This window comes from Nannospalax galili, unplaced genomic scaffold, assembly GCF_000622305.1.
Source record: "Nannospalax galili isolate Female #2095 unplaced genomic scaffold, S.galili_v1.0 scaffold341, whole genome shotgun sequence".
Classification (NCBI taxonomy): domain Eukaryota; kingdom Metazoa; phylum Chordata; class Mammalia; order Rodentia; family Spalacidae; genus Nannospalax; species Nannospalax galili.
The window spans coordinates 891703-901710 of record NW_008346082.1 but is presented as its reverse complement, the minus strand read 5'-3'; the positions used below and the strand labels follow the sequence as shown (position 1 = coordinate 901710).

At 44.2% G+C, this 10008-nt stretch overlaps 1 protein-coding gene across 2 annotated transcripts in view; it reads right to left on the bottom strand.

The window, feature by feature from the left end:
• Nucleotides 1–488: 488 nt before the first annotated feature.
• Nucleotides 489–10008, bottom strand: part of Vcp (valosin containing protein) — a 20543-nt gene continuing 11023 nt past the window's right edge. For both annotated transcript variants that reach the window (XM_008842406.2, XM_029567946.1), the window contains 12 exons: nucleotides 8917–9048; nucleotides 7499–7601; nucleotides 6852–6985; nucleotides 6638–6773; nucleotides 6236–6348; nucleotides 5571–5735; nucleotides 5357–5479; nucleotides 4873–5085; nucleotides 4467–4775; nucleotides 4039–4194; nucleotides 1495–1649; nucleotides 489–1169 (listed from right to left, as the gene is read on the bottom strand). In XM_008842406.2, coding sequence (XP_008840628.1) covers nucleotides 1064–1169; nucleotides 1495–1649; nucleotides 4039–4194; nucleotides 4467–4775; nucleotides 4873–5085; nucleotides 5357–5479; nucleotides 5571–5735; nucleotides 6236–6348; nucleotides 6638–6773; nucleotides 6852–6985; nucleotides 7499–7601; nucleotides 8917–9048 — 1845 coding nt within the window. In that variant the 3' untranslated portion in view covers nucleotides 489–1063. The remainder of the gene's footprint in view (nucleotides 1170–1494; nucleotides 1650–4038; nucleotides 4195–4466; nucleotides 4776–4872; nucleotides 5086–5356; nucleotides 5480–5570; nucleotides 5736–6235; nucleotides 6349–6637; nucleotides 6774–6851; nucleotides 6986–7498; nucleotides 7602–8916; nucleotides 9049–10008) is intronic.

Genomic DNA, 10008 nt, shown 5'->3' with positions numbered 1-10008 from the left:
TAAAGGGAGGAAAAGGAACTTTTGGTTAACATACTTTATAGATTAAGGGTGTGAAACAGGCTGTAGAGATGGTTTAGTGGATAAACCACTTGCCATACATGTGTGAGGACCTGAGTTTAAATTTCCAGAACCCACATGAAGCCAGGTATGGCAATGAGTAATCCTAGTGCTCCTAAGGCAGCATGATGGGAAGCAAGAGACAAAAGAATTCCCAGTAACTCCCAGGCCAGGTATAAGCAATAGTGAACAGCAGAGACTGTATCTCAAACAAGGTAGGTGAGGAGGGATACCCAACATAATCCTCTAACCTACATGCACACACCCACACTCATACAAAAAATGTTTGTGTGTTTAAAACCTCTCATGTCTTGTCCCCAAAGATGTGTCAAGGCTGCAAACACTTCCAAGACTTTACAACCGTGCTCTGGCAGTGAAGAGTAGGTCATGCCCTTCCCAGGAAAAGAAGCAAGCAGTGGCCAAGACTCAAATTCCATTTTGACCCAACGTTTATTGTCCTTTTACAACATGTCATCTTTTTTGGTTTAGAAACTGCTTATGATTAGTTTTCCAACAGTAACTCAAAAGCATGTAAAATAAAATCAACCTACTCTCTATATAAACACCCAGCAACTGTGGCCCCTCATCCACCTACCCAGGTTGGCTAGGGGTAAGGGAGGGCTTGGGCAGCATTGAGTGAAGGGCAGCATTGAGTGAAGTGCAGATGCTTTACTGTGGTGGGTGGTGGGGGTAGGGCCTTGCTTCACACCCCACAGATGACCTGCACTGCCCCAAACTACAACAGAAATGGTGTAGGCCCAAGGCCCAATTCCTTGTTGGTAATTCACTCTTCGCCTCCCAAATGAAAATCACTTTATTTTACCACTTTTGTAATTTTTTTTTTTTGCAACAGAAACCCCCTGTCCAGAGTCTGACTGTAGCTGAACTGTTCAGACTGAGGAATGGAGCAGGCCGTGGGCGCACCACTGGTCCCTCTTGGGTAAGCGCCCCCACCCCAGGGAACAAGGTCCAGCCAGGCCAGCTCGTTGCATGCTGGCACCATCACTTAGCCATACAGGTCATCATCATTGTCTTCTGTGTACACACTGCCACCTGTGCCACCTCCACTGCCCTGACTGGGGCCAGCTCCACCCTGGCTCCCTGAAGGGAATCTGTGTATACAAGAATAGAGACAAAAAAGAGGGTTAGGATAGGGCCTATATAGATTTTTTTTTTTTTCGGTCTTTTTTGAGACAGGGTCTCCCTGTAGCCCCAGCTGGCCTGGAACTCACTATGTAGACCAGGCTGACCTTGAACTCACAGAGATCTGCCTGCCTCTGCCTCCCAAGTGCTGGGATTAAAGGCATGTGCCACCATGCCCAGCCTTCTGTATAGAATTTTTACAATTACTGTTCAAGCCTCCTTAGGACTCCCACCACTGTTTGTACAAATCCCCCAGGCAATTTAGAAACTTCCCACTGCCCCCAACAAGATTACCTGAAGCTGCCGAAACCTCGACTTTGCTGAAGGGTCTGGGCGAACATTTCGTATTTTCGAATGTCATTGTCACTGACAGAACGACGGGCAAAGCGCATGGCTTCCTCAAAGTGATCTCTGCGGATCTCTGGCACTGGATCATCCTCTTCTACTTCCTACGAAGTTGGTAAGCAAAGACCACCAAACTAGTTAGGACCCAGCCTGTACTCTTGCCTGGTGCCCCTACCCTCCCATTATTGCAGCAGCTTATTGGTCTCTGCCTCTCTCATTCAACTTAAGAACAAAATTCCTGAAATTGGATAAATGCTCTTAGTCATTTGTCAGTACATCCTAGTGACTTAGAAAAGGGAAAAGATATTGACTAAAGCAGCCCAAGAGAACAGATCTATGAGAAACACGGAAACTGGTACCTAAACGGTATATTACTCTATGAATAAACTCATAAAGTTTATGAACTTTAATAAAACTCAAATTTAAAATAAAGTGTTGCCTGGTGTGGTGGCACACACCTGTAGTCCCAGCACTTGGGAGGCAGACACAGGCGGATCTCTGTGAGTTCAAGGCCAGCCTGGTCCACATAGTGAGTTCCAGGCCAGCTGGGGCTACAGGAAGACCCTTCAAAAAGACCAAAAAAAAAAAAATTAAAAAATAAAGTGTCAATGGTTCTCATGCTTGTTATCCCACTGGATTACCTAAGTGTTCCACTCTGAGGTTTCACTTTCTTTTTGTGACAGGGTCTCCCTAGTCTCAACCCACCTGGAAGTCACTATATGGACTACACTGGCCTCGATCTCAAAGATCCACCTGCCCAAGGGCTGGGATTAAAGGCACATACCGCCATGCCTGACTGAGGCTTCACTTTTAATAGCATACACTTTGTTGTTGCTTTGTTTTTTTGAGACAGGGTCTTACTTTGTAGCTTAGTCTGAGTTGGAAATTCCCCTGCCTCAATTTCCCATGTGCCCCATGAGATTACAAGCATGCCATCCTGCCCATATATATACTTAATACTTTTTAAAGATTTTTTTATTTTATTTTAAATGTGTGTGTGTGTGTAAAAGCACACATGTACCCCAGAGTCCAAATCCCATGGAGCTGGAATTACAGGCAACTATGAGCTGCCTGATGTGGATGGTGAGAACCAAACTCAAGTCCTCTGTAAAGCAGTACATAATTTTAACAGCTAAGCCATCTCTCTAGCCCTCTTTTTTTGGATAGGTCTTACTGTGTAGCCCTGGCAGACCTGGAACTCATTACGTAACCCAGGCTGGCCTCAAACTCAGAAATCTAGATGAGTACTAGGATTAAATGGGATTTGCTCAGCAAGCTTCTGTATATACCCCTCAAAACCACCCAGAGTTTACTTAATTCCTGAAATCCCAAGAAGCTATTTGGCTTCTTAATCCTTTATCCAAATTCTACTTTCGTCAAAGCCCAGTTCAAAGCCTATCTCTTCCACTGAGAAACAACCCCAAAATTGCTGTGGCTTATGACTCCTAGCATCAGTACATCAAATCTTTTTTTTTTTTAATTTTATTTATTACTTTTATTTTATGTGTATTGAGTGTACTGCCTGGATGTATGTTGAGTGCACCCATGTGGTGCAATACCTCAGAGGTCAGAAGACAGCTTCGGATTCCCCTGGAACTGAAGTTAAGAACAGTTTGTAGCCTCCATGTGGAGGCTGGGACTCCGGGTCCTCTAAAAGAACAGTCAGCGCTCTTAACCACTGAACCATCTCTCCAGCCTCTTGTTCCTTTTTTTTAAGATGAAGCTTCATGTAGACCACGGTGGCCTTAACTTTTTTTTTTAAAACCAAAGTTTATTAAAATGTACAACAGGCTCTAGGACAACACTTTATTCTAGCTATAGGTGGCAAAAGATGTTATGGCAGGAAATCCAGATGTTTAAATAGGAGTGGAAGAGGGTCACCATCATCTTAGGAATACGAAGAGCTGACTTTTTGCCAGATTTCTTAATTCCACCTGTTGCCTGGGGCTCTTCCCCGTGGCCTTTGCTTTCAGCTCCTTGAGTTTCTTCTGCTCCTTTTTGTTTCTGCTTGAAAGCCTTATCCTCCTTTGAGGCCCAACGTGTCACCTGCAGCCCTTTCCCCAGACCCTGATCCTAAGCCCTGACCTTAACTTCTAATCTTCCTATCTCTAACACTCAAGAGCTGAGATTAGGGGCTGGAGGGATAGCTCAGAATACTTGCTGTTCAGCACCCACACAGTAGCTCACAACCAGCTATAACTCCAGTTTCAAAGATTTCGATGTCCTCTTCTGGCCTCTGAGGGCACTTCACCCACATGGCCCACTTACATACATGCAAAACACTCATACACATAAAAGTAAATTTTAAAAACAACAAAAAGCTGAGATCATAAGCATACACTATGCCCAGATGTTCACTATTCATTTACTTGATTATCTTACTCAACATCTCAGTAATCTTTCTAATACTTTCTACTTGAGAATCTAGGACACGGTAGAGAATGGTCCCCTAACTCCCCATGAATGGCATATATAGGCAGAGTACTGACTCACCATAGCTGATGGATTTGTCTGCCTCTCTCGTTCTCGCCTTATCTCACTCTCAATAGATTCACGAATGGCCAGTTTACAAGCACGCTGGCAAATCTCTGTCAGATCAGCTCCAGAAAAGCCATTAGTCATCTTAGCCAGAAACTCCAAATCCACATCCTAAAAGAAGCAAAAGAGCTATTTATTTCAGCATTTTGCCTTTTCTCTCATGTAGTAGATCTTTGGGCTATTCAAGCACTCCAAAATATTTGCCCCAGCCTTTGCCACCTCATTTTATTCCACATTTCTAAATTACCCTATTATCCCCAAATCATTTGCCTTCCCTTTAGCTTTAACCCAGAAACCCCCAATGGCATCTTATCCAGGAACCAAAGAACACTCCACCTTAGCCTCACAGAACAAGTTCCTATGGCCCAAGACCTTGCACCTGCCTTGGCAACTGGGGACTTGCGTAAGTTGGCTTTGAGGATGGCAACACGGGACTTCTCATCAGGAAGTGGGATATATATGAGCTGATCAAGACGGCCAGGTCTTAGGATGGCAGGATCAATGATGTCAGGCCGGTTGGTAGCTCCAATGATAAACACATTCTTTTTTGTGGACATGCCATCCATTTCTGTCAGGATCTGGTTGATGACTCGGTCAGCAGCCCCACCCCCATCTCCGATATTACCACCACGAGCCTTGGCAATTGAATCTAGCTCATCAAAGAACAGCACACAGGGGGCAGCTTGTCGTGCCTATGGGAGAGACAGATTAACTCAAGTAACCAACTCAATTACTCAGACCTTAGAAAGAAAACAAAGTAATCTTCAATGCCAACCTCTGGTAGCTCACCTTGTCAAAGATTTCCCTGACATTGGCCTCAGATTCTCCAAACCACATGGTAAGCAACTCAGGACCCTTAATGGAGATGAAGTTGGCCTGACATTCATTAGCAATGGCTTTGGCCAGCAGAGTTTTCCCACAACCAGGAGGTCCATAGAAAAGAACACCCTTGGAAGGAGTCATGCCAAACTTGAGAAATTTGTCTGGATGTTCAACAGGATACTACAAAGAAAAGCAAAGATGATTTAAGGTCAATCTCCATATTTTAAAATGAACCAGAATTATCAGCATTCTCTCCACTTTATGGTACATCTGTAGTCTAATTTAACATCCAGGTTTTCTAAGATAGGCCTTTCTTCCTAAAACTGGAGAACAGCAGGCTTACAAATTGGGCTCTCACAATTCTTACAGCCAATGTGTTGATACTCTGAGACCACCAAGGTCAATTACTACACACTGAGGCAATGACCCACCCTAAAGCAAGTTAACCCACCTGAACCAGCTCCTGAAGTTCACGTTTGACATCCTCTAGGCCCCCGATGTCTTCCCAGGTTACCTGTGGCACCTCTACCACAGTCTCCCGCAGTGCTGATGGGTTGCTCTGACTTAAGGCCCACTAAAGAGAGAGGAAAAATGGGATGAGACTCACTGGGGTATGAGATGCAAAGTGAAGATTTGTGTACCCAATTTAGGGGTATGGTCCTTACCCGGAAGTCATCCATAGTAACTGCCAGGGAGTTCATGACCTCAGCATCAATAGTCTCATCCTCTAGATCGATGAGATCCATTTTCTTGCGGATGGCCTGTAGAGCAGCCTCTGAACACAGAGCTGCCAAGTCAGCACCCACATGGCCATGAGTCTCATTGGCTACCTGCAGAGAAAGATCTACTGACTAACATCTCTTGAGATCCAGATGTCTTAAGAAGCTCTGTGGCAACAGAATGCTGACCCCTTCCCCTGGGTAGACCTACTTCCTTGAAGACGTATTACAACAAACCTGTTACTGTCAGAAATTTTAAGTACTCAAGCCTAGATTTGGGGGCCAAAAATAAAGCTGCTCCAACAGTTCATATTTACTCAACACAGTATCACTAAGAAACATGCCAGTTTCCTAGATTCAATCAACCCCTGCCCTAAAATCAAAATATATTCACCTAGCTTTTTTTTTTTTAAAAAAAAAAAAAAAAAGACTGGATCCTCTATGTAGTCCTATTGTTGGTCTCAAACTCAAGATCCTCCTACCTCAGCCTTCCCAGTACTGTGATTACTAACATGAATTCTCTGTTTTAGGTTTATATTCCTAGTCAGTTCTTGCAACTTCTTGGAAACAGAGCTTTCGTAAATCCTGGAAAGTCATCATGACCACTTCACCTGTTCCAGGTCCACATCATCTGCTAATTTCATGTTCTTGGTATGGATCTGAAGAATTTCCAAGCGTCCTGTAGCATCAGGGATCCCAATATCTACCTCTCTATCAAAGCGACCTGTGGGACAATGCAGGAACATAAAACATAAGATAGTTTTCTTGTCCAGAGAGAAGTCACCCCAGAACTCTCCTAGAATTAGCATTAAATGTCCCATGACCTGGGAAATCCCTCAGTTTTGGACAACCCAGGATAGGTGATCACTCTAGAGGGAACAGAGAATGGAAAGATCCTTAGGATTAAGTAACTTAGATGAATGAAGGACAGAGGTGAAATACACAAATCAAACCCAGTAGGAATATACTATACCAATGACAAGAACAGACTGGAAAGAATCTGGGGTCTTTACCAAATCGTCGTAAGGCTGGATCAATGCTATTGGGTCTGTTGGTTGCTGCCATAACTATCACATGTGCTCTCTGCTTTAGGCCATCCATAAGGGTCAACAACTGAGACACAATACGCCGCTCCACTTCCCCGTGAGTCTGTGAGGACAGATGTTTGGTCAGAAGCTAAGTCAGGACCCTTTCAAATCCCCACCATTCCCTTGGCCAAGTTCCTACCTTCTCTCTTTTGGGTGCAATGGCATCAAGCTCATCAATGAAGATAATAGCAGGAGCATTCTTTTCAGCTTCCTCAAAGGCTTTCCGAAGGTTGCTCTCAGACTCACCAGCCAACTTGCTCATGATCTCTGGGCCTGGAAAGATACAAAATAGACGAGAGAGCTGGTGAGATGACTCAACAGGCCAAGATGTTTACTACCAAGCCTGAAGACCTCAGTTCAATCCCTAGGCCCCACATAGTGGAAGAAGAGAACTGACTCCCTCAAGTTGTCCTCTGACCTTAGTGCAAACGTGGGAGGGGGAAAAAAAAAAAAAAAAAGTCAGATGAGATGGCACACACTTGTAATCTCAGCACTGGGGAGGTAAAGATAGGTGGATCCCTGTGGCTGGGTACCTAGCCAGCCTAGTCTAGTCTACTTGGCTAATTCTAGGCCAAAAGAGACCTCGTCTCAAACAAAAAAAATTGGGGGGGGGGGGGGGGCGGGAGAACACCTGAGATTTTTCTCTTACATGCACTGAGTACACACATGCACACATGAACATACACACACAAATGATGAAGGGAATGAATGGGTACCAACAGATGTGTCCATGAGCTACTCAGCTCAGAAACGGAACTAGTCAGACACAAGATGGAAGATTTTTACCATTGATCAGGAAGAAGAAGGCTCCGGTTTCATTTGCCACAGCTCGGGCAATTAGAGTCTTCCCTGTCCCAGGAGGCCCATATAGCAAGATTCCCCGAGGAGGCTGAAGACCAATACAGAGAGTGATTAGGATTAGTCTTATCTTCCCCCAACTCATCCATTCTAAACTAGCTTGACTAGAGTTCCAGAAAGGGTGAGAACCAGGGCTCAACCTTGATATTATTAAGAACAAGCACTGGGACATGTGGTGACATGTCCTGCTAAGGCAGGAGGATTTAAAACTTGACTGGGCTTAACAAGGAAACCCTGTCTTAAAACACACACACAAGGGGCTAGAGAGATGGCTCAGCAGTTTAGAGCACTGACTGCTCTTGCAGAGGACCTGGATTTGATTACCAGCACCCACATGGTGGCTGCGAACCATCCTTAACTCCAGTTCCGGGGGAATCCAAAGCCCTCTTCTGACCTCCACAGCATTGCACGATATGGGTGCACTCACTTACATGCAGGCAATACACTCACAAAAAATAAAAATAATAAAATATAAACACACACACACACAAAAGATAGGGCTGGAGCAACAGCTCAATAATTAAAAAGCACTTCCTGCTCTTGCAGAGGATCCCGGTTTAGTTCCACAGCTCAAAACGACCTGTAACCAGTTCTAGGGGATCTAACCCCATCTTCTTGACCCCATGGGCACTGGTATGAATATGGTACACATACATACATTACCTGCAGACACTCAAACATACCCATTATAAACAAAAATCTTAAGAGAGAGACAGTCAGTCCTTGGAAGTAAACACTAGGTTAGTTATTGTACACATTCTTCTTACCAGCAAGAAAAACAATGCTGGAAGGTTGGTATAAGTACAACTTGACTAGGAGATTAACAGAAAAGGAATGACTTTAAAAATTCTAGCCGAAAGAGTGTGAAGAGTCCAGGGATAGTAAAAAGCCACCAAGTCACTATGCCAGGACCATTTAATAAAGCAAGAGCTGTTCTCTTCACTGTTGCAGGCTTTCATTCAGGTATTTATATATAACTTTCTAGGATTTAATATTATGTTGGAGTGTCTTTTCCTTATAATCAAATCATAAGTTTTCTTCTTTGTAGCTGTCTTTTGTGGCCTCATCTATTGGTAGAAAACTGCTCACAATGAAAACAAAACAATCTGTATGCTTCCTAGGGAAAGCTGTCATTTTATGTGTGTGTGATATATGTATTGGATATGCTAACCTGCTCTGTTCTTGACCATCAGTAGCTCTAATGATTTTAGAATCTATAAACTCAAAGAATTGATTATTGCCCCTTTACTCGAAGCCATGCAATGAAAAGTCACAGGACTGGTTAGACAATGAGTAGCTATTAAGCACCACTCTAGACCTGATCCTACAGAACCCATGATGCTCACCTTCACACCAATAGCCTTAAACAGCGCAGGATGTCTCAGGGGCAGCTCCACCATCTCCTTTATCTGAGCTAGCTGCTTCCTGCAACCACCGATGTCATCATAACCTACTTCATTCAAGGACTCTTCCTCATCCTAAATACAGAAAAGTACAAAGAACAGAGAAAACAGGAATACTATGTTAGCAAAAATCAGATTTCTTCAAATCATTCCATCATTTGTACATAAGAATTCTCATGTACTCTGAGAAGATTCTCTTCTAAAGGGATTCTGGACTGTGTCTGGCATAGTGGCACATACCCATAATTCAGCCCTCAGAAGGCAGAAGCAGAAAGAATAAGTTTAGGGCCAGTCTGGGCTACATGGTGAGAGTTCTAAACAACCTAGGTTATCTAGCAAGATCCTGTCTCAAAAACAAAACAAAACAACAACAACAACAAAAACCCCACAGTCCAGGGCTAGTGGCACAAACCTTTAATCCTAGCATTTGGGTGGGACGCAGAGGCAGGCAGATCTCTGAGATCCAGGTCAGCATGTAGCTAGGGCTGACTGTCTCAAAAATAAAACGAACTAAACAAAAGAAAATCAAAAGAAATACCTAGCTGGTTTCCCACTTCCAGAAGGCAACCCAATTCTGAAAAACACCAGCTTGATAGCTAACATGAATTGTACCCTGAGTGACAATGAAATTGGGAGCCAGGGATGTACATCAGAGGCAGAGTACCTAGCATGCACAAGGTGCTGGGTTGTGCTGGATAGCTTTAGTGTCAACTTGACACACCTGGGTTGAGGGAGCCTCAATCAGGGAATTGCCTCTATTGGACTATGTCTGAAGGGCATCTTTTTGATGAGTGATGTGGGAGGGCCCAGCCCATTGTGGGTGGTGCAACCACCGGGCAGGTGGGCCTGTGTTGCATAAGAAAGCAGGCTGAGCAGGGGCCAAGGGAGCAAGCCAGTAAGCAGTGTTCCTCCATGGCCTGTGCTCCAGCTCCTGCCTCCAGGTTCCTGCCCTGAGTTCCTTGGGCTCCCTGATGAATAACGACCTGGGAATTGTAAGCTGAATAAACCCTTTCCTCCCCAAGTTGGTACTGGTCA